Here is a 24,114-nt window from a genome sequence, read left to right as displayed (position 1 = left end):
AGATGAATGATTGAAATGGAAATTATCATCATCATCATCAACATGTAATCACAATGTATGAATCTGGTGGTGTGGTAACATCCACCGATCCATTCAATGAACAACAACAGGTGTGATATGCAGATTTTTTTTTTTATTTCTTTATGGCCATTTATAATTTCAAGATTGTGTCTGTGTGTGTGTGTGTGTGTATGTTTTGAATTTTTTTTTGTGGTGGTGGTCATTTGTTTTTTTTTACATTCATTTTCTCATGCCAGTAGTGTAAAAAAAAATGTTGATGTTGATGATGATGAACAAAATGGATTACACTTACCAAAAATTGAAGATTATGATCAAAATTAAGAAAAAAAAACATGATTATTGTTCATCCGATGATGATGATAATGATGATGACCCTTGAATATCATATGTAAGATCAAAAGAAGAAAAATGTCCGAAACCTAAATGATTCTGGATTGATGGAAAAAAGATTTCTATCATGGGGACAGAAAACAAAACAAAACAGAAAAAAAAATTCGCTCAACAATAGAATGATGATGAATTTTTTTGTTGGGGAAAAAAATCCATTTTCAAAATAAAAATAAAAAAAAACAAAAATGAATAAATATAAACAAACCAAACCTGAACATCATCATTTAGCATCAATCCATTTTCGGTCATCATAATCATTATCATACCCGAGGCGGGTCCCGATGTGGGTGGAAGCAATTAAAATGCAGTGATTTTTGTCCTCATCAATTGTATTCATTCATTATGGTGAATTTTATTTGAAATGTCAACTAACACAAACGTCAAATGTCTATTGGCAAACGTGTTTTAATTTTAAAACTTTTTTTTTCCCGAAAACCCCGGTTGGCCACAAATAAATTTTGCAATACAATTTGATCAAATAAATGGACAATCATACAATCATCATTATTGGTAAGCGAAAGCGAAAAAAAACCAAAAATAATCATCATCAACAACACATAGAGCATTATTGGATGGAGAAAATTATTCAATTATCCAGGAAAAAAAATTTGAAACAAAACACCCACACACTCACACACACACACCCACACTAAAATGACCAATTTCGTTGATTATTTATGTGATGAATGAATTTTTTTTTGTTTTGTTTTTTTTATTGCATTTTTTTACGACTTGAATCGATGATAAATGATTGTCAACACACACACACACACATGATGAGTTGAATAATTAAAATGAAAAATTAAAAAAAAATTCAATTAAAATGAAAGAAAAACAAAAATTTTTTTCATTCCAAAATACTTGTGGACAAACAAGCGGAAATGAATTAATAAATGAATGAATAAATTTCATTTTTTTTCTCTTTTGTTTTGTATTCATCATTGATTTAATCATCAATATATGATTGATTGATTGATCGATAACAAAAACAAAAAAACAAAAAAAAAATTTTCATCACGATCAATATCGAATATCGAATATCATGAAACAAACAAAAAAAAAATCATTTTCATGTGTGTATGTGTATGATAACAATCAATAGTAATCGATTTTCATGTTCATCAATAATGGAGAAAAAAAACAAATCGATTGATGAAAACAAAACAAAATAAAACAAGTTTGTCACTATAGTATACTACTACGCCTATGTTTGCAAACATATAGCCACCACCAACACAACAACATTCTTCAATCCAAATATAAAAATGACCACATATAAATTGTAAATATGCAACAACAACAACAACAACGACAACAACAACAACAACAACGACAACAACAACAACAAAGATGATGCTATTTTTAATTTTTTTTTGCATTGTCCAATGAAATTAGATGAAAAAATGAAACAAAAAAAAATTTTTTGGTTCATTCATTCATCTTAAATATTGGACCATAAATATCGGACACATGTGTTACAAACAAATTCAATCTTTCTCCACCCCTTTTTTTCTCTTTCTCTGACAATATTCATCCACGCCCCTTGTAGTGTGTATTTTTTTTGTCATTGTTGTTGTTGTTGTTGTTGTTGTTGTTATTATTGATGTTATCGTTACCATTGTGTTCATCAAAAAAAAAAACAAAAAAAAAATTTGATCCATATTGGTCAGTTGATGAATTCAAATGTTTTTTAGGATATTGCCTGCTGTGTTCAATAGCCTCTGTGTGTGTGTGTGTGTGTGTATGTGAATCAATCTCATTGTAAAAAAATTTTTCATTTTCATTTTTTTATATTTATAAATCAAAAGTAGAAGAAAAAAAATTTGTTTTCACCCCCTTTCCACTTTTTTTTTTGCTCCTCCACTGGTTTTCATTCTCACAAGACAAAAGATCGATGATGATGATGATGATGATGATGATGACTTTGAATGATTCGATTTGATTGTCGTTGCATAAGAAATTGACATTATCAAACACATACACACACAAACGCATGTAAATGATGTATTTTGGAAATTTTGAGCAAAAAAAAAAAAAAAATTTTTGAACTACCTACAAAATTGAATATTTTGTCTTTTCGTTTGTTTGTTTGTTTGTTGGATCAAAAAATTGGCAAAAAAACAAAACAAAAAAAATTTTTCCCTTTTGGTCATCTTTAAATCATCATCACCATAGAAGACTTTCCATTGTTTTTTTTTTGGTATTCAAAATATTTTTCTCTCTCATTTTTTTTCTGTTGCAATCCAAATTCCTGAACGATCCCGAACAGCAAAAAAAAAAATAAACGATTTACTTGAAATAAACTCTCTCTCTCTCTCTCTCTCTCTGTCTGTCATCAACATTTGATGGATCGTGATAATCTTTTTGATTTCATTTCACACACACATTTATTGATTTGTAAATCAAATCAAAAAAAAAAAAAAATTTGTTTCACATTTCAATCACTACATGTACAACACATGAATTTATAGCACCATGAATTTTATCGATCAGAAAAAAAATCGTCGATGATGACGATGAGTGATGAACAACAAATATATCTAGCGTGGGCAACATTTTTTTTTTTGGAGAATAACCGGATCAATAGAAAAAAATAACATTGAAAAAAAAAGAAAAGAAAAAGAAAATTTTTGATTGTAAAAAAAAATATAATCAGAACGAAACAATGAAAAAAAAATTGCGCTGTCCGGTTTTTTTTGTTTTTCGTTACCGCGGTGCTTGTTTGCAACTGATTCACATCATAAACAAACAAACAAAAAAAAACAATTCACATCAATTGTGTGTGTGTGTGTGCATTTTGAACAAATTAATCAAAAAAAAAAAAAAAAACATCATCATCATCATCAAATGATCATAAAATGATCAAAAAAAAAAAAATTTTTTGGTCAAAAATTTTACGATTTTTTTTCAACCTTAAAATAACAAAAAAAAAATTCCACATTTATGATGTGAAAGACAAACTGGAAAAAAAACAACGTAAATGGTAAAATTAACCTAGAAAAAAATGAAACCAAAAAAGCAATTGCACACACACACACTTGTTGTGAAGGAAAATTGCTTCCATGGTAAATGGAAAACAATTCAGTCAAGAAGAAGAAAAAAAATAGATGAAAAACAAACGACAATTTCGATATGTGATCACATCAATTGTGTTTTTTTTTTTTTTTTTTTTGGTATACGAGAAAAAAATTTCATAAGAAAAAAAAATAAAATACAAAATTCGTCGAATTCATTGATGAAACTAAATTGCTTTTTGTTTTGTTTTGTTTAGCAGGGCGTTTAGATTTTTTTTTTTTTTTTTTTGTTGATAACTAGAGTAGAGTATATATCCATATATATTTGTTTTATTTGTTTTTGTTCATCCATCGTTATCTTTGATCGAATGTTGCCAAAAATTATTTCTACAATCCATATTGTCAGTTAAGTGAAACAATTGGGTGAAAATTGGGTGAATATTTAACCACCGCCACCACCACCAGCAACAACAACAACAACAACAACGACAACAATCCAAGGAATAATCATTTCCATGATGATCGATTGTCGTTGTTGTTGTTGTTATTGTTGGTGATGCCCATTTTTCATTGTACGATATCCATCTAAAGACATTGTTTGTTGAATTGCTTTTCAGGTTGGAAAGAAAAAAAAATTCGCCCAAATAAATTGCGACAAAACAAATAACCACAAGAAAAGATTGAAATCTTTTTCTTTGACACAATCTTAAATTGTTACATACACAAACACATCTGTACATTTTTAAATGTTTCAATAATTTTTTTTTTACTCTTTTCAATTGAATAATTAATAAAATTACAAAAAAAAACGGAAACGGAATTGAAATATTTGAATTTATACATGATGATTAACCATTGATGGTGATGATTATGATTATGGTGATAATAACGATAACGATGATGATGATGATGAAAATTAATGAAAAACAAATGAAAAAAAAAACAATAGTATACATCCGCATCATCATCATCATGAATGAATGAATGAACGACAGATCAGTAACATCATCTTTGAAATACTCATTAACTCATCAAATTGTTTATTTGATGTTTTTTTGTATACAATATTGCATGAAAAAAACATTTATTCAGAACAATTATCAATGAACATGAAACATTTATTAACAAAAATGGCACGCGTTGTTCCATCATCATCATTATTTTGTAATCATTATTGTTATGATGATGATGATGATGGTTATAATTGTTTAATCCATAGGAAATATATGATTATCATCATCAAAAACAAAACAAAACAAAATTCATGTTCCTTGATTATTAATCATCATCACACATTTAGACAACGAACAACAACAACAACAACAACAATCAATGATATATGGGGATATTATCTATTTTCCACATAATTTTTGTTATCGACAAATTAAATCTTATGATGATTGTTTGATGATATAAATGTTTCCAATTTGAATATATCACTCATCATCATTTTTATGAATGTTTGATTAATTCATAAATGACGTTCGATCATCGATGATAACATCTTTTTTTTTTGCTGGTAAAGATCTTTATTTTCATTTTCTTTTTCAATATTCAAATGTCATGGATGAATCGTGCTTGTAAATTATTGCTGCACATGGATACAAAACTGGATAACCACAATGATTTATTCGGATTTCGTTTGATCGAATGTTATGCTCAGTGGTCAAAAAAAAAAAAAAATTTTATAGTCACAAAATTTTGAATGAATGAATAGGTTATTTTTTCCTTGTTCGGGCCAATTTACACACACACTATACACACACTATACAAAATTATCAATTCATTCAATAAAATTTTCAAATCGATAAATCTATGTGTTATTATCATTTATTTGATTTGATTTGATGTAATTTCATTCAATTTCATTTCATTATTTTTTTTTGATTCGAAAAAAGCAAGACTTAATAACAATGATTGTGGCTACTTATACTTATCTGGTCAATTTGTGTGTTTATATATGTGTGTGTATAATTTGTCAATTTTCGATCGAATGATTTTTTTTTATGTCTAAGGTAGTATTTTAATTCGTAAATATTGAAAAAAAAATGTTTTCATTTTCTTTTTCTTTCTTTTTGGACACAGAAAAAATTGTTGACAATCAAGTAATCATATCAATTTTCATTTTATTTTTTTTGATTTTATATTTAAATCATTCATCATCATAAATGACTATTCAAGAAACATCTGTATATACATTGAAACATACTATTTATGTTCTGTTCAATTGATAATTGATGAATATCGATATGTCGATAACAATGATGTCTATACTGAGAATCACCAAAACTGGAGACAATGATGAAAATGGAAATCAATAACAACAACAACAATAATAACGAAATACAAAATGAAATCTCCCAAGAGAAAAAAAGTACTACACATAAAAAAAAGTAACGTGGAGACTGGTAATCTCTATTCTTGTCATTCTATTGTCATTCTCTAAATGAATTGCCGTTAATCTCAACGCACGAAATTCTCTTTGAATGGAAAGAATATTACTATGACGGTGAACAAATTTCATCAAAATATTTGTGTTTCAATCAAAATTTATTCGAATTGGAAATCAGCACTTGATGAAAAAATCATTCCTGATGATCAACCATATGATTGAAGATTTATTAATCTGTGAAATTACAGCAACAATGTGCGATGAAAATAATCTGTGTTGCAGTTCAAATGAACTCTTTCGATCACCGCGTATTTACGTTGAGTTTTGTTCTGAATTAAACATACAACTTGTGGTCAATTCTTGTAAATATCTTGGTATTGAATATACTAGAGATCGTTTATTGAAAACAATCTTTTTCAATCAATACGATTATCTCAATTGAAAACTGAAGATGTTTAATATGGCTGATGATAGTAGAAAAGTCGATACTCCTTTTGCTGCTGGAATTGATCCATGTCAACAATCGCCATCAAATGTGATCTATCCTTATAGACAAGAAAAAAAACCATCATTTCAAGGAAACGATAACGAAACGTTTTTGGTGAGGGAAAAAAACCTCGATTTTTTTTATTGACCAAAATGATGATCATTTTGATAAATAAAAAGTTCATCCATATGAATAACAGATGACGACGACAACAACAACAACGGAATATAAAAGAAAAACGGATTAGGGGATTTCTCATTCTCACTGGGAGCGGTAATCATCACAATATCTTTGTTTATATGTTAACGTTGTTTGTTTGGCCATTGTCGATGGTCAAAAATATTGTTGTGTCTCGTGATGATGATGATGACGATGATGGTGATGATTTTTCTGACAAACAACAACAACAACAAAAAAAACAAAATTATTTTATTATCATTCTTTCTTGGCCATTTTAATATATATTACATAGTGATGTTTATTTGTTTGTTTGTTTGTTTCCGAAATGATGTCGATCTCCCGATCTTCCGATTATTATTATGATTAAACAACATAACAAAACGGATTATGATCCGGAAGAATGATGTTCAACAACAACAACTACAACAACAACAATTTACTCGAATATCATCGTCGTTTGGTCATATAATATCATCATCACCATCATCATCATTATGGTGGTGAGCAAGAAATTTTAATTTTCATAGATCACATAATTCTTTCACTTTATTTTTTTTTCATTCGCTGGCGATACATGTTGGCGTCGTTTGGTATGTATGTATGTGTGTGTGTGTTTTGTCTACATTTTCATTTTCATTTCAAACTTGTTTTTTTTTCTTCTTCTATAGAGGCTCACCTGTTTTTTTTTCTTTCGTTTCGATTGTTTCACTTGTGTCTATTCGACAATCCGGTATTGTATTATCGTGGATTATGGATGGAAAAGAAAAATTTTTTTTTTTTGGTTTAGTTTTGTGATCTAGATCAAAAAAAAAAACCAAAATGATTATCCCGGCATTTATAAAATTATAATTTCATCATGAAGCGAAATTTTTTTTGTTTTGTTTTTCATTATATTATTTATTACTGATTCAGTGAAAAAAAAATAAAACAAAATTCGTGATCCATCTATATATCTTTACCAGGATAATTGGTGTTGTCAATTTCTCAAATTTCAATTTTCAATTGAAAATTCGAATTTTTTTTTTCTTGTTGAATACTTTGTTTCGACCTCCATCTGTCGGTGATCACCGTCAGTTTTTTTTTACTCTTTCTTTAAATTTTTATATTGATGATGATCCTATCGACAATGTGATGATACCATGACGTTATCATCACCATTTTTTTTTTGCCATAGACACATGGTTAACATTTTGGCAATAATCGTGCTAAAATTGTTTCAATTAAATTGCAAATATATTTTGTTCCATTCGTTTCTGATATTGGCGATGATGATGATGATGATGATGTGATGATTATTTCCGTAATACGCGACAATGGTAAACAAATTTCTTTAGCTAATTCAGGCATTGTAGACATTATCATTGATAAAATAGCAGCATCATTGTAATTGGATAATATATTGGCACGAATAGCCATTGCTTGAGCTTCAGCCATGCCTATTTTTCGATTCCTATTGACCTATTTCAATAAATATGAAAATGGTTCCAATTTTTGATTATTGATTATCGATTATTAATGAATGAATGGTATCAATCAACCAAAACCAACTTACCTCGGCCATTCCAATTTGTCTGATTTTTTCCGCCTCTGCTTTGGCAATCATTAATTGGACATTTTTTTTGCCATCACTTTCAATTAGAATTCGATATGATTCAGTATCGGCAGGTAATCGTACTTCTGATTCTAATTGTTTATTTCTTAATTCAATTTCTAATTGTTCATATTGAATTAATTTATGTTTTTCAATCAATTGGATTTTTTTCTCTTCTTGCTTCAGAGATTGTTGAATTTTTGCCCATTGTAATTCATATGATAATTTAGTTTCCGCTTGTTGTCCATTCACTTCGCGATCATATTCTGATTTTTTCATTTCATATTGCTGTTTAGCTGCCTCTATTTTCTGTTTCGATATATACATTTTATCCATTGATTGTTGTTCACATTTGGCTTCAACAATTCCAATATCTCGTTCGGATTCGACAACACCCATTTGTGCATCTTGTTTTACTTGTGCCATTCGTGTTCGTCCTAATGAATCAAGATATTCAACTTTATCATAAATATCTTTGATGGTAAAACTAACAATCTCGATGCCCATATTGATCACATCTTTGGCTGCTACTTCACGAACTAAATGGGCAAATTTATTTCGATCACCATAGATTTCTTCTACCGATAATGTACCTGGGGATAAAAAATCGACAAACAATTAATAAATAGTCAACAAATCTAAATGATTTTTACTGAACCAACACAAAATAGCACGAAGATGACCTTCTAATGTTTTCAATAAAATGGCACGAATTTGACTAATTGTCATACCAAGAAATTGTTCGGCTGCCAATCGTAACCGATCCAAATGTTTGGTAATACGACATTGTGCAACAGCTGTCACACATAACGGAACACCATTGGCGGTTTGAACATTTTCACATTTCGGTTTCATAGTAAATATTTCCAATGATAATAATTGAACATTATTGATCGACCACCACACCCAAATCCAAGAACCGATTATCATACGAATACGTGTAGAATGACAACAACCAAAACCACCACCAGTCACAATTAATGCTTCATTCGGTCCGACAACATGAATGTTTCCCATTTTTTTGTTCATTGGACAAAAACAAAACAAAAAAATCATAATGATGACTGTTTATTGTTGTTATTATTATTAAATGATTACTGCACATCATTGAAACTGGAATTAATTGAGTTCATTTTACCAGTAGAAAATTTTTATAAATAAAAAAATTCAATATAAACAAACAATCAGTGAAACATAATTTTTTGAAAATAAAAATGAAAATTATTTTTAGCCACTAGGATCGCCTGCTGCTGCTGCTGCTGATTTTTTTTCTGCCAAACATCCATAGATCGATGAATTTATTCAACATTCTCGAAATGAAAGAAAAAAAGAAAAAAATTTTCAATCAAAAATTTATTTATTTATTGAAAATTAAAGAATCATAATATTCACATGAAAAAAAAAACAAAAAATTGAAACAAAATGAAATGACAAAATAAAATGATGAAATGATGAAGAAAAAATTCATTAAAACGATACTATCATGATAATGTTGGTCGTTTTGTGTGTGTGTGTGTATGTTTTATGATTTGACAAAATTATTAATTTTAGTTTTGTTTTGTTTTGTTTGTTTGTTTATTAATGGGCAATCAATTAATTTTTCATCATCATCATCAACTTCATAATGATCGTTTTTAACAAATAAAAAAAAATAACAGCGAAAATTACAAAACAAAACAATAAAGTATATCATATCATCATCATATATTATGGGCCATATAATGCATCATTACGTAAACGACGCATTACAGCACAATATGTATATGAACAAATAATGACACCGATCCATGTTAGATATGTACCAATATTACCCATATTCATTGCTATTTCACCAATCAAATATAATATACTTAATGTGGCAAATATTAATGTTAAATAAAAATAATAACAACAAATTGTAAATAGGCCAATGATTGCCAATAAAATGGTTATTGTACAATGTATACGATAATTATCATTGGCCAACATATCTTTATCGAAATATTTCGGAAACAATAATGGTGTTATAGCCATTATGATGATGAATAATAATGTCAATATTAATGCCCAACGTATGATGGAAAACCATGAACTTAATTTTACCATAATTTCGCAATAATTTTCAATTTTTTTTCCTTTTTTTTTCTTGTATTCTTTTTTTTTCTTCTTCTTCCGTTTGTCTGCTAGTCGTCTTAGTTGTTTCGTTATGTTTTTTTTTTTGTTTATTTCTGTGTCAATATGTGTTGTAAAAAAAAACGTTATTTTCCGGTAAAACAAAAACAAAAACACTCACACCCACACTCATTTACATAACTATTACATACACGCAGACACAGACACACAGGCAAACACAAAATAAACACGTGTGTCAATCACATTATCAACATCGGTATCATGTCGATGTCATTCATGATAAAAACAGAGAAAATTTCGAGAAAAAAATAAATTTCTGAAACTTTTCTTTTTTCGTTTAAATTGAAGTTTAAACACAAACTAAGAACACAAACACACAGAAAGAGCGAGAGAGAGGAAGAGAATTCAATTCCAAAATCGATGATGGTTATAATGATGATGACATTTGCCACATGAACAGAATGCGTTTTATATTTCGTTTTATAAAATGTTCTCGTTGATTATCAAATGAATTTTTTTTCTACTGAAGAAATAAAAAAAAACAAAACAAAATTGCAACTCAAGACGATGATGATGATGATGAAAATGAGGATAAATTTCAAGTTCTGAGTGTCTAAGTTATGGATGCATATTGATGCGTAATACTATTCATTCAACGCCCATATAGAATATTCTATTTTTAACCATTGGATACAAGAAATGACGATGACGATGATGTTGAACATGAAATTCTGAAAATAAAATTAAACGAATTCTAATACTTTCTATGACAAAAGTTCAATGTTCAAAACAAACAGGAACAACGTCATTGTCGTTGTTAATTGATGGATGTGTTCCAATGACAAGTAAAAAAATGAAGAAGAAGAAGAAGAATAATTAGAAACAAAAAACAAATTAAAGTAGAAAAGACTGAAGTAGAGAAAAAAAAATTCATTTTAATAACCATACAAATGGGTGGGCGAATATTTTGTTGTTGTTATTGTTGTTTTTTGGTGCTAAAATTATTACCGAATAACCGAATAGGCGTCAAAACGATAGAAAAGAATTTTTTTTTTTTGGTAGCCGTTAATTGTTATAATAATATGACATAATCAGCAATGATATCAAAAAAAAAAATCGGGTAAAAATAAAATTTTTTTTACAATTTTTTTAAAATTTGTTTCATCGTCTGTAGCAGAATGGATGTGACTAGAATTTTTGAACGAAGAAAATAAAAACCATCTACCATCATCAACAACATGATGATTTAATCCCGTTTTTTTTTCTTTCATTTGAATGATTTAATTATACCGTTATCGTCATCAATGTATGTAGGTGTGTGTGTGTGTGTGTTTATGTTTTATGTCCACACACACACATACATATGCATACACCTCCGCATAAACCACAATATATACCATTGCCATTGGTGTCATCGTGTTTATTGGTGAATGTATACTGATTCTTCATTGGTTACATAATAACAAACCTTAATAACGGCATGATAATGATGACGTTATCAACAACTATGAACATCAACATTGATGCAACAAGTATTTTTTATATCATATTATGGTTGTGGTTGTGGTTGCTTGCTGTTGTTGTCATCATCCCATAATCTTCGTGATGTTTTTTTTTATTATCATTTTTATTGTCATTTTCATTTCATCTTGTCATTCAAGAATTCATTTAGTTGTTTCAAGCCTTTTTTTTGCTACGGAAATTTCATAATCTAATTTTGTGTGATTTTTTCCGTCATCATCATCATCATCATCATCATCGTCATAAGTGTTTACCCATCGACGAAATTGTCATCGTTAAAAAATTTCATACAATTTTCAACAACATAATGCAATCATAGACAGATCTAATTTTTTCTCACAAATTTTCTTCATTCATTCATTAGAAAAAAAACAAAAATTGTGTGGGCTACAAATGTGTGATGACCATCCTTATTATCGATAATGGTCAATAACGGTAATCCTAATAACGATGGGCACTTTTGACTATTTTTTTTGGATTTATTTATTCGTTTCCATATAAATCACCATTAATGTAATAATGAGTCATAATCAAACAAAAAACGATACATCCTGCTTATAAAACATAAACGCACACACACACATACACAAGACCTTGGATCGAATCGAATTTTTTTTTTCGGGACATTTATACGGGAAAAAAAATCTCTCCCTTCCTGTGTTGTGAACAAGATAATCATTCATTCACCAAATACACACACAGACACATATCTCTCTATATTACCAAGGGTGGATTTTTTTTTTCTTTATGGTCGTTGGTGACATTTGGCCAATTATTTCTGCTAATCTTCTGTGTGTGTGTGTGTGTGCGGATTTCTCGTGAAAAAAAATGATATTCGTTTCACACACTCACACACACACACATTCAGTGGATAAAAATATTGGGTGACAATTGTTTGTGGTGCTCTAGTTTTTTTTTTGTATTAGCTTCATTTTACTACTCCATCTATATTTCAACAACAATCATATGAGAATTGAGAAACAAACGAAAAAAAAAAAAATTGTCACCAAACTCCCCTGTGGATGCATTGACACACCAATCACTTTCCAGTTGTTGTTGTTCTTTTTTACCATACATTTTCTAGGTCGAAATAAATTCTGGTTTTTATTATTATCATTCATGTTCCTGGAAATTGGATCAACAGCAACAACGTCAACAGCAATAAGCAATGTAGAAAGAAATGCGCGTGCTCGAATTTTATTTATATTTATTTTATATCAAGTTTGTTTTTTATATATATGGTTTTTTTTATGATTTTTTTTCTGATAATTTTTTTTTCGTCTTCTTTTGGATCACTATAGTTTCCTGAACTGAATATAATATTCATGCACGAATATAAAATTGAAATTGATACAGATAAATTTTTTGCTTTTTTCTCCGAAAAAAATGGATGAATGAATTTTTCGTTTCGTTTTCATCAAATACCAAAATTCACATCCTTGGCCATCCGTTATTTCATTTCAATTTCAGTCAGTCAGTCAGCCAGTCATCATCATCATCTGTTGGATTGGTATGTCAGTTTTTTTTCTTATTATTTGCTTGATTTTAGTATCTCAAATGGCTCGAAATCAATGAAATCGATCATTTAATCGACTCATTTTGAATTGAATGATGATTATTTTTCTTTTTTTTTAATTCAATTGATCAAATTTTTGATCGTCATTGTCTGTCTAGGTGACAGTGGGAGAGAGAGAATGAGAGTTAGTGAGAGGGTGTATAATTTTTTGTTTTCTCCATTCAAAATGGAATCAATAGTCTGGTCTTGGTGGCTAAAGAAGACTGATGTTCTAGATTTTGTCAATGATGATGATGATGATGATAACAACGACGACAACGACGACGACGACGACAACAACAACGGCAATAACAATGAGAATCTTTTGTCAATACAATATCTTTCAAATGATTGGTAATCAAAAGAAACAAAGTGAAGAAATAAAAAAAAAAATGATGTGAACATTGAAAATTTTTGTAATGTCTGTCTCTCTCTCTGTGTGTGTGTTCATGTTTATTTTAGAAAGTTTTTTTTTATCTTGATTCGATATGAATAAATGATGATGATGATGATTGATTCGATAATGTTTTTTCTATGTCTGTTTCATTTTCATTTTTTTTTGTTTGTTTGTTGTTTATTATTTGTCATTTCTCATACACAGGATCATCATGATTGTCGATGAAATTTAGTGAAGAGGGGGGAGAGGAAAGAAAAATGGATCGATTGATTGATCAATTGAAGAAGAAAAACATGAAGAGAAACAAAAATCCATTTTTTGTCATTGTATGTGTGTGTTTGTGTATTGATTGATGTATGAATGGATCGAAATGTATTGATTTGATTTGATTGATTGATTTAATTCGACTTTAGCTGATCGATTTCAATTTGACCTCTTCCATCTTTTTTTCGTCATCGACTTCTTCTTCTTCTTCTTCTATCATCAAATAAAATTGTCCATGTACTTCATACATTTGAATGGATCTACCTCTTTTTTTTTGCCAATTGGATGTGATTTAATTTGTACTCGAATTTTTTTTTGTTTGTTCCGCTTCTACTTCTCTTTTTATCACTATTTTTGGCTTGCGGCTTGATACAAAAAAAAATTGAAAAAAATTTCCCCTGTGTGGGTGTGTGTGTGTTCTGTTGGAACATTCATTTTTTTCACCATTTCTCTTTTTCTTTTAAATGTACTTTTAAGGTATGTTTTTCTTTCAATTTTTCTTGTTGTTTTTTTAAATTTTTTTTTTTTTTTAATTCATTACTCAATTCACAGTGGCCAAAAATAAAAAAAAATTTCAAGAAAAAAAATGTGGATTAAATGTCGATTAAAATCATCGATTCTTTATCGAGAATCATCATCATCATCATTATTCACATCGTCATCATTTTCATCATATTTATCAAATCATTCAGTGATAATAATAATAATAATTTCACCAATTCTAATGTTGTCCACTATGATTAATGAATTGGCGGCAAATCAAACAACGACAATTACGCCATTCCCAACAACGAAAATTGTACGAATTGAAGAGAAAAATATAACTGCTTATAATAATAGAAATTTAACAATATTTTGCCATGCAAATATTGAACATTCAATACGCAATAATAATAATAATAATAATGATGGCCAATCATTATCATCATTGGAATCATTAAATTTCACAACAAATGCTCGTATGGTACTAACATTTATGACAAAACCAAGAGATAAAAAACCATTACATCAGATGCAAAGTTTTCTACATTGTCATGATCCTTATCGTAAACATTGTTATAGTGAATTTAATCTAGATCTATCATGTCTTGAAGATCAAATGACCGATAAACATTTGATTAAACAACGAAAACATTATGAAGTTGAAGCCGCTTGTCAGGTGGACGATGTAAATATTTGTTCATCAAGATGGATGCGTTCACGGCCATTTGATTGTTTTGATTTGGCCAATGTTTTTGTCATTAATGGTAAGAATTTGAATATATATTCTGAGAGAATTATTGTTAATCAAAATTGTTTTTTCATTACAATTAGCGCCAAAATTGGGTGAAAAATGTCTTTATATTTCGGAAAATCGTACCACTGAATGTGGTGTAAATCAAGATTGTAATACCGATTTTGGTATTTGTTTATGTCGAAAATCGTATATAGCATCGAATAAACAATGTATCCGCTTGGAACAAGGTGATGAATTGTTAGCATTAGTTGTAAATGATGCCAATATAACATCATCAACATTTGTTAATGATCTGGCTTTATCACCTGAAGATTTTGATGATGATGATGATGATGGTGGTGGTGGTCGATTAAAATTATCTAAATCAACATTACGTGCAATGGTCATATTTTTATTGATTATTGCCATTATTTTATGCATTGCATTGGCCATTGTCATTATATGGAGGTATGAGTGATTGGAATTTTTTGTTTTTTTTTTCTTGTTTAAAAATCAACAAAATTCAATAAATTGAATTTTTAATAACTAAAAAATTTTTCTATTTCCATATACTAACAAATACTGTGCTAAATAAACAATAATCATCACATCCACTATAAATCACCTGAATAACGATCGATGATCAATGAAAATTTCAGATTCGATACATTATTTCCTTCATCATCGCATCGATCATCATCATCTTGATAACACACACACACACACATGATTAATTTGTCCATTTTTTTTTCTTTCACTAACCATTGATTGTATTTTATCTTTTGTTGTTCTGTTTTTTCTAAACTTTGCTTTCACTTAATCTTAAATTCTAAGTTAATCTTTATATTTATTTTCCATTCCCTCATCGATAGTCGACATTATCATCGCTTATTGAAGAATGGAACTCGTTCATCATCATCTTCATGATGATGATGATGATGATGATTGGATAACAATATCAACGATGACCGAGAAATGGATCCAAAATGAACGAAATCTGTGCCCAAATTATTGAATCTTTGACCATTTTATTTGATTTTGAATTTTTTTTTTTTTTTTGTTTATTTAGTCTTTTGTATTTGATTTTTTTTTCTGTTATTTTTTTTTGTAAAAAATTCTGTTACACATTTATTAGTAAGTTATATGGAAAAAAAAGAAAGAATGAAAAAGAAATTTTGTATTATACACATTGGTTATGTTGAATAAAAATGATAATAAATTTTTTCTTTTTCATCATTCAATGATTTGGTTCACAATATTCACTTAATTCATTATTATCGTCATGACAATAATCATGAACATCTACTGCTGACATTGATACCGATGGTGGTGGTGTTGGAAAACGTTTCGGTAATGTATGATGATTGTCATTACCGTTGTGATTATGAATATGGTGGTTTTTATTATTATTATTATTAGTGGTGGTAGGATGCAAAAATGTCACCATCTGTGTACCATTTTGATCTTGCTGTGGTTGTTGTTGTTGTTGTTGGTGATTGACAATTCCGTTGCCATGATCAACCTGTGATTGTCGTTGTTGTTGTTGTTGCTGCTGCTGCTGTTGTTGCCTTAGATCCGTGGGTAATGAATCTAGCCTATTTTTTTCATAGAAAAATGATTACAAATGCAGAAAACAATAAAAAAAAATTTTTTTTTCGCTCAACACTTACGTCACATAATTTATAGACGAATGACTTTTCTGTCGTTTGATCCATAAACGATCATCATCACCATCATCATCATTATTGTCTTCATTTTTTTCTTGTTGTTTTTTTGAATTTTTGCTATTATTTAGACCAAATTTATTTCTATATTCACGACGTATGATCAATGTTTGTCGTACAATATAGATAATCAATATAGTCAGAACAAGAATTATCGATAAAAGAATTATAGAGAATTGTATATAAATATCATTGAATAATGTTGCCATTTTTTTTTCTTTTCCCAGGAATTTTTTGGAAAAAATTTTTCTGCTTTCTTTATTCGACAACGACGACGACAACGATGATGATGATGATGATGGTGATGATTGTTGACTAAATCGATGATTATTAATCAATAATGATGATTATCATGTAAACATCATGTAAATGATGGATGAATGTACGTGAAAATTGAAAATGTGTGAAATTTTTGTATATTTTATCAATGATTTCTATTCATTTTCGTTTTATCTTTTGATTGATTGATAAAAAAAAAAGAAAAATTTCCTGTAGTAATTTTTTTTTTTTGATTTTGTTTGGTTTGGCTTTGAAAATAATTTTTATTTACTCTGGATATTCAATCAATCAATCAATAATCAATAAGTCGATCAAACCAATCGATATAATACGAATATAACACGCACCAATTTAGACAAAATGAGTTAAAATAAAAATGAATATAGCAACATATGTGAGTGCAAGCTACATAGAATGATGAATAATAAATTTAAAAAAAAAATGATTTTTAAGAATTTGTTCAAAATATTTCATTAAGAAAACTTACATTAAATATAAATGCATATGTTACGGTTCCCATAATAGCAACGAATGGGCCATATTTTGGTCCCCAAGTTAAACGTTGATATTGTTGTTCAATCTTTAGCTTTAAACGAAATGTATTCAAATCAATTGTTGTTGTTGTTGTTGTTGTTTTATTCGATTTGATGATTCGTTGATCATTTTGAAATTTGATACAATTAATTGCTTGTATAATTGGTATTAGATAATATTTAGCTTTATGTAATATTACATTCTGTTTAGCCAATCGAAATAGTAAACCTAAAATAAGAATCGAATGTATAGTAATTGCTGTATATGTCATTAAAACTTGTAACCAAATCAAATCTTTGACAAGTAATGCCGATACACAGATTATATTAAATGGAATACTGATTAGTATAAAACAAAGCAATACATTTGCCCATAATAATTGATTATATAAATAAATATAAACATTACACGCTAGACCATGTTCATAATGAATCATATTCAAATGTTGTCGTAATTTTATCGATACAATCGATATAATCTGTAAATGGTGCATAAATTGTTTATTGATTCGTTGACAATTAATTGAAATTTTAGATAATTTCAAATTTAATCTTTCCACTATATTACTTTGTGATGCTGAATTAATAGAACCGAGTAATGTAAAAAATATTCCACATTGTATAGCACTGTATGCCATATTCGTATATAAGATTGCATCTATCAATATGAATATATGAAAATTGAATTCTTTTCCGAATGAATTAACATTATAATGATAATAATCATGGCCAATCGCAAAACACAATGGAACTAATGAATTAAATGAAAATGAAATTAATCAACAAATTCATCAGACACAAATTTAAATATATAATAATTTACAGTATAAAATATGTATATAAAACACGATAATATCAGCTTTATACAATATTCTGATAATTTTCAAACGATCTTCCAATGTTATTGATTGTTGTATACGTAACGGTTTCACATTTCGCCATTTATTCATATCAAGCTGTATATCAATTTTATTTGTCGATGCCCATAATCTAGTCAATAGCCAACATATTGATCGAAAAATACAATCGGGTAAAAATTTTCTAATCAATTTTAAATTTTTAATATTTTTTTCATATTTTTCGCACAGAATTTTTTCCATTTGTAATTTTGTGAAACAACATTGATTATATTGTTCAATATTGATGACAATCGTTTGATATGACAACACAGTAGTATCGATTCGTGAATAAAAAAATGCAATTCTTCCCATTAAACCAAATATAGCTAACATCAATGTAGACAATGAATAATGTCGAAATAATTTTGGATTTGAATGAATAAAATATCGAAACAATGGTTCGATTTTGTAATATTGAATGAATGGTTCATTTGTAAAATAACTTGTGATTGTGATTATCATACGTATAAGATAGAATAATGCGATGAAAATTTCAACAAATTGTTTTAAACGATACCATTTTCTATGATGACATTCAGCAATTTCTTTTAATTGATAATAGACAAATTTGTTTATTTTCAAAAACATATTGACAATGTCTATGTATATATGATATATGCAATCTTAACCAAATATGAATGTTCATCATACTTCATATAACCGAATCGAATAAAAACACTTTTTAAATTTGGTTTCCATGATGAAGCTTTTCTTTCGTAAAGAAAATTTTTCATATTTTCATATTTAAATCTAGTCTAACAGTGTTTCCAATGATAATGTATTTTGATTCAATAAAAATCGAATGAATTCCGGCAGTATATATGTCATATGATCATATTGTTTCAGTACATTCATTCATTCGTGATCATAATGTTGTTGTTGTTGGTCAAAAAATGAAAAAGTGAATTATCGATTTCAAAGTCTGAAGATTTCTTTGTTTTTATCATTAAGGTTCATTAGGTTCTTCACAACCAACCATTTTATAAAATTTTTTTGGCACATTTTTCTAAAATAAAAATAAAAAACAATGACACATTTTATTGATTATGACAATCGTGTATCTTTATCTATTCAAAAAAATTTTTTTTTAAATTGAGCAATATTATCAAATTAGATGAAAGCAAACTGTATGAACAAAAAATTTACATTAAATTAAAATTTTAATTCAATTAGGCGATAGAAAAAAAAATACCTACATCAATCCTTTTCTCATAATCCTTGTTCACCATCACCACTAAGACGTACAGATGTTCGCACTTCATTAGCATTACCGTTGACAACCAATGGAACAACATGGATACGAATATCAGCTTGGTGTTGTGGCAATTGTTGTTGTTGTTCTTCATTACGTTGATCATTGCTATCATCAATGTCATCATCATCATCACTGCTGCTGCTGTCATTATGGCCATTTCGTTGATTTGGATCATTTGCTAGATTGATGTGTAAAGGTTTAACATTATCATCACCATTCGATTCTTTTGATTCATTATTTCCTTTTGATAAATCGGTCAATAAAGATGATGTTGATGGCATGGATATATCACCATTATTACTTTGATTGAATGATTCGTCATCATCGGATACTGATGGTTTTGGTTGATTTGAATCGCTTGCATCGGCATCTGAATTTCCATTGCTTAATTTTTCAAGGTTTTTACATGGCGAATCAGAAACAGTTTTTGTTGAATTTTCTCCATTCGCTATAGATGATGAAATTAATTTGGGTTTTTGCATTGGTTTTTTCCCATTTAAGAACGAATTGTTAACCGATTCATTGCCAGTGATTGGAGGACGATATGAAGTTTTTGGTTGTGATGAAGATGATGATGTCAACGTTGATAACATCATTGGTAATTTTAATGGTTTCAACGGGGGCGGTGGTTGTGGTTCAGTTGCTGAACGACCTTCAGCTGGCATCAATGGACGTATAATTTCTGAATTTGTTGTTTTTGAATTATTTTTCAAAACATCATTTTTTCTTTGACCATTACCAAATAAATCTATGGATGATGATGATGATAATTGTTGCAGGTATAGATGAAAATTGGTCGATTTATCCACCAGATTAGATCTATCTTGAATGGTTTCAGCATCATCTTCATCACTATCATCATTAGGATCAGCATCAACAACATCTAAATCACATTCACAGGCATCTTCCCGTAAATCTGGCAGATTTATCAAATCAACATTGCTGGTTTTTTTACGTTTTAATCCATTCAAATTTGTACCATCATTATTAGATTGTACCAAATTTTCTACAATTGAAATTAATTTGGATAATTTTCTTTCAATTATATTATCATTATTACTGATATTATTGTTACTATTTCGTAGATATTGATGATCAACATTTAAATTATTATTTTGACGTTGATTTTGCTGTGAATAAAGCCGATGATGATGATGATGATGATGAGGCGATAAATATGGTGATGTATTAAGCAAATTATTTTTCAATTGATTCTTACATTTATTACTTTCATTATTCTGGTTATTATTGTGGCCAAAAATTAAATTTGCAGCACTAGTAAAACCAGAAAATGAATGAGAACGTGAATTTTTATTACAAACATTTTGACAAAGATTATTACAGGCAACATTGCCATCATGTGTGAGAAAATTTTCACGACTTGTAAATGTTGGATATTGATGATTTGGCTGTTGTTGTGTGGCGGCTGTTGCTGTTGTAATGAAACATTTGTCGATGTTTGTAATTTATTCTGGAATGATTGACTACGGAAATTATCCCAGAAATTATTTGCACGTACACCAGGTACGATTTGATTATTCAATGGATGATTGGAAATAATTGATGGTGGTGGCGGTGGACAATCCATCAAATTATTTGATTCTGTTATCGATTCATCTATTGTAGCTGTAGCCGATTGATTGATTGATGATTGCTGTAATCGAAGCCATTCCTGTTGACATTCAATCCATGCCATAATCAATTGATGTTGTTGATTGATCTGATAATTTTGTAACATTAATAGCTGATAAACTTGTTGATTGATTTGTTTGAAATAATTACTATCGAATTTTGGCGATGTTGTATCAACGATAAAATTAGCATGTTGATTGTTTTCCATATGATTTGATTGTAGAAAATTGTTATTATTCATGTTCATCAAATTGAATTGTTCATCTAATGAATTGTTTGGTACCGATTGAAAACGACGATAACTCGGACGAAAATTGTTAAAATTATTGAACTGTTTTTGGCCATTTCGATTTTTATTAATTGCCGTTTCGGCAACATTTTGGTTGTTGTTATTGTTGAAAGCATTAAATCGATATGATGATGATGATGTAGATGGATTTGATGTACTATTATTAGTTGAAGGTAGATAATTAAAATTTGTGGTTTTATTCAATTTTATATCATTGTTTGTTGTTGATGTTCTTAATGGTGATGAACGATTATTATTATTATTTGTCGATATAATCGGTACTTTTTCTCTTGTTCGAATATTAGGACCATTTATATTTCTTCGATTATTATTATTATTATTATTATTACATGCTGTTGATGTTGATTGTTGATGATCTTCAATATTCTGTTGTTGATTATTTGATCCTGTTGAAGATGAGTTGAGTAATTTTTTAAACGAATCCACAAGATCAACCATTCGATTTATATAAAATTCTTGTTGTTGTAATCGTTGTTGTTGTTGTTGTTGTTGATTTTGAGCATTTTGATTTAAAATTTTTTTTGTACGATTTTGATTATTGTTATTATTATTATTATTAATAGTGGTCATATTCATTTGTTGATGATGGCTAATATTATCATTAGTATGATCTTCATCTACATCATCAACATTGTTATTATCGTCCATTATGGTTGAATTCATTTCCATTGATTGTTGTTGTTGTTGTTGTTGTTGTGTAGTTTGATTATTTTGATGATGAACAATACCGGCATTTGTTGTTGTTGAATCAGGCACTTTAGACTTTGTTGTTGGTAATGATATAAAACGTATCATTCGATCTTCTTCACTACCATCAGCCTCATCACGCCAATTAATATTATTATTACTAGTTGTGGGAGTGTTGTTCAAATTTGTCATTGTTTCATTCATCATAATCATTGGTCGTGGACAGAATGATGCCTGTTGTTGTTGTTGTCGCTGTGATTGATGAAACAAAAGGTTTGTTGATGAATTTCGGGGAATTTGATGAAAGATCGTATGATTATGATTATAAGAAAAAGGAAAATGATTGTGGTTACTACTATTATTATGCACCATTGATGACATTCGATTATTATTATTGATTGTTAATTTCGGGGCCGTGGTTGCAGTTGATGAAGTTAAAAAAGGTGAAATCATAGATGATGTTGATGCTATCGATGATGATTGATTATTCTTCATCATCGATAGCATTTTCATATTTACCATTGATGATGATGATGATGATGATGTCGATGTAGACGATGATGATGCATTTGTATGATTATTAACATTGATGATGCTTGAAACAGGAGCAATCGAAGCCATAGTAGAAACAGAAGCTAATGATAATGAAGATTCATCGCCAACGATATTATTATCATCAACAGAATTGTTATTATTGATATTATTTTCCCGTTGTTGATGATTAGTGGTCGATGTGTTACCATTATTAGTAGTATTCTGATTAGAATTTTGATTCTGATTATTCATTAGTTCATTGATGCTAAATTTTGTCATTTTTTAAAGATGATGATTTTAAAACCGTCAAATATAGAGATATTATTTCGAAGCAAATTGATTTTTTCACAGGATTGAAATATGAAACACAAAAAAAAACAATAACAACGAAAAAACGATGATCATCGTGAGGCAAAGAATTTTTATATAAATTATTGGATTTCCTTTTCATATAGGACGTTTTATGAGGATTTTTTTTTCATTCAATTCAATTTATCCTTTATTCATGGAAACAGCTGGCCTTTAAATTCAATGACGATTTATATCATTGATATATTGATATATATTGAAATTAAAGGACAAAATTTTAATGTAATAAACAATAACAATACGTTCTTTTTAATAAATTAATCAAGATTTTGATCCCTTTACATCTTGTTGATTTGGTTTTGTTTGAGTTCGATTGATCTTATTCATTCATTCATATAATCTAATCATCGGTAAGTGAATCAAAAAAAAATAAACATTTATATTGATTGTGTTTGATTTTTTTCTTTTTTCTATATTTTTTTCATGTTTCTCCTATACCGTTGTTGTCATGGATAAATTTTCATTTTGATTATTTGTTTCGCTTTGTTTTATGACGATGATGATGATGATGATAGAGATTACAATGTCTTCGTCAGTCGAGTTTTTTATTTCAATAAATTTTTGGAAATAATTTTGAACAAAAACTAACTACGAGAAAAAAAAAAAATGTTAGCCAGGTTATTTCTGGTAACTGATTGTCGTATCGTTGGTGTTTTCATGCATTCAAATCACCGATTTAGCCACGTGGCACTGAATTCTGGTCCTCAAATCATCCTCATCATCATTATTTTCTAATTTATCACGTTTCATCA

At 28.6% G+C, this 24,114-nt stretch overlaps 6 protein-coding genes across 9 annotated transcripts; 1 reads left to right on the top strand and 5 right to left on the bottom strand.

Moving 5' to 3' along the window:
* Window positions 1-7,666: 7,666 nt before the first annotated feature.
* Window positions 7,667-9,092, bottom strand: LOC124497069 (flotillin-2). The gene is made up of 3 exons (XM_047060669.2): window positions 8,738-9,092; window positions 8,037-8,668; window positions 7,667-7,942 (listed from the first exon to the last, which is right to left on the bottom strand). Exons 1-3 carry the CDS (start codon window positions 9,090-9,092, stop codon window positions 7,667-7,669), a joined length of 1,263 nt encoding a protein of 420 aa, XP_046916625.2.
* Window positions 9,093-9,482: 390 nt separating this feature from the next.
* Window positions 9,483-10,995, bottom strand: LOC124497104 (uncharacterized). The gene has a single exon (XM_075732969.1). It carries the CDS (start codon window positions 10,158-10,160, stop codon window positions 9,783-9,785), a length of 378 nt encoding a protein of 125 aa, XP_075589084.1. The 5' UTR covers window positions 10,161-10,995; the 3' UTR covers window positions 9,483-9,782.
* A 630-nt stretch (window positions 10,996-11,625) lies between these two features.
* On the top strand, window positions 11,626-16,382 carry LOC124497077 (uncharacterized). 4 transcript variants are annotated; one of them, XM_075732962.1, is made up of 6 exons: window positions 11,626-12,929; window positions 13,010-13,218; window positions 13,865-14,401; window positions 14,477-15,171; window positions 15,239-15,608; window positions 15,800-16,004. In XM_075732962.1, exons 4-6 carry the CDS (start codon window positions 14,511-14,513, stop codon window positions 15,846-15,848), a joined length of 1,080 nt encoding a protein of 359 aa, XP_075589077.1. In that variant the 5' UTR covers window positions 11,626-12,929; window positions 13,010-13,218; window positions 13,865-14,401; window positions 14,477-14,510; the 3' UTR covers window positions 15,849-16,004. The 4 variants fall into 4 exon arrangements, with proteins under 4 accessions (XP_075589077.1, XP_075589074.1, XP_075589076.1 ...); XM_075732959.1 differs by lacking the exon at window positions 15,800-16,004 and adding an exon at window positions 16,013-16,382 and having other exon boundaries at window positions 11,633-12,143; XM_075732961.1 differs by lacking the exon at window positions 15,800-16,004 and adding an exon at window positions 16,013-16,382 and having other exon boundaries at window positions 11,633-12,929; window positions 14,074-14,401.
* LOC124497103 (uncharacterized) lies at window positions 16,375-17,224 on the bottom strand. Its single transcript, XM_047060712.2, has 2 exons — window positions 16,811-17,224; window positions 16,375-16,735 (listed from the first exon to the last, which is right to left on the bottom strand). Exons 1-2 carry the CDS (start codon window positions 17,071-17,073, stop codon window positions 16,378-16,380), a joined length of 621 nt encoding a protein of 206 aa, XP_046916668.2. The 5' UTR covers window positions 17,074-17,224; the 3' UTR covers window positions 16,375-16,377.
* A 185-nt stretch (window positions 17,225-17,409) lies between these two features.
* On the bottom strand, window positions 17,410-18,618 carry LOC124497084 (uncharacterized). The gene is made up of 2 exons (XM_075732964.1): window positions 17,631-18,618; window positions 17,410-17,548 (listed from the first exon to the last, which is right to left on the bottom strand). Exons 1-2 carry the CDS (start codon window positions 18,312-18,314, stop codon window positions 17,495-17,497), a joined length of 738 nt encoding a protein of 245 aa, XP_075589079.1. The 5' UTR covers window positions 18,315-18,618; the 3' UTR covers window positions 17,410-17,494.
* Window positions 18,619-19,171: 553 nt separating this feature from the next.
* Window positions 19,172-23,295, bottom strand: LOC124496816 (uncharacterized). The gene is given in 3 exon segments (XM_075732965.1): window positions 19,172-19,581; window positions 19,772-21,233; window positions 21,236-23,295. Coding segments are annotated over 2 exon segments (3,486 nt in total). The 5' UTR covers window positions 23,273-23,295; the 3' UTR covers window positions 19,172-19,581; window positions 19,772-19,784.
* Between the last annotated feature and the right edge of the window lie 819 nt (window positions 23,296-24,114).

Source organism: Dermatophagoides farinae, chromosome 7 (assembly GCF_024713945.1).
Source record: "Dermatophagoides farinae isolate YC_2012a chromosome 7, ASM2471394v1, whole genome shotgun sequence".
Classification (NCBI taxonomy): Eukaryota; Metazoa; Arthropoda; class Arachnida; order Sarcoptiformes; family Pyroglyphidae; genus Dermatophagoides; species Dermatophagoides farinae.
Note: the sequence above shows the minus strand (reverse complement) of the source record. Positions and strands in the feature narration are given on the sequence as shown.

Bases quoted from the DNA above. Each gene is read 5' to 3' on its own strand.
- LOC124497077 (XM_075732959.1), top strand. From the start codon at position 14,511: ATGTGGATTAAATGTCGATTAAAATCATCGATTCTTTATCGAGAATCA. The intron at 15,172-15,238 runs GTAAGAATTTGA...CATTACAATTAG, and splicing joins CAATGTTTTTGTCATTAATG to CGCCAAAATTGGGTGAAAAA. The intron at 15,609-16,012 runs GTATGAGTGATT...CCTCATCGATAG, and splicing joins GCCATTGTCATTATATGGAG to TCGACATTATCATCGCTTAT.
- LOC124497104 (XM_075732969.1), bottom strand. From the start codon at position 10,160: ATGGTAAAATTAAGTTCATGGTTTTCCATCATACGTTGGGCATTAATA.
- LOC124497084 (XM_075732964.1), bottom strand. From the start codon at position 18,314: ATGGCATACAGTGCTATACAATGTGGAATATTTTTTACATTACTCGGT. The intron at 17,549-17,630 runs GTAAGTTTTCTT...CATTCTATGTAG, and splicing joins CATATGCATTTATATTTAAT to CTTGCACTCACATATGTTGC.
- LOC124497069 (XM_047060669.2), bottom strand. From the start codon at position 9,092: ATGGGAAACATTCATGTTGTCGGACCGAATGAAGCATTAATTGTGACT. The intron at 8,669-8,737 runs GTTGGTTCAGTA...TTTTATCCCCAG, and splicing joins TCATCTTCGTGCTATTTTGT to GTACATTATCGGTAGAAGAA. The intron at 7,943-8,036 runs GTAAGTTGGTTT...TTATTGAAATAG, and splicing joins GACAAATTGGAATGGCCGAG to GTCAATAGGAATCGAAAAAT.
- LOC124497103 (XM_047060712.2), bottom strand. From the start codon at position 17,073: ATGGCAACATTATTCAATGATATTTATATACAATTCTCTATAATTCTT. The intron at 16,736-16,810 runs GTAAGTGTTGAG...TGAAAAAAATAG, and splicing joins TCGTCTATAAATTATGTGAC to GCTAGATTCATTACCCACGG.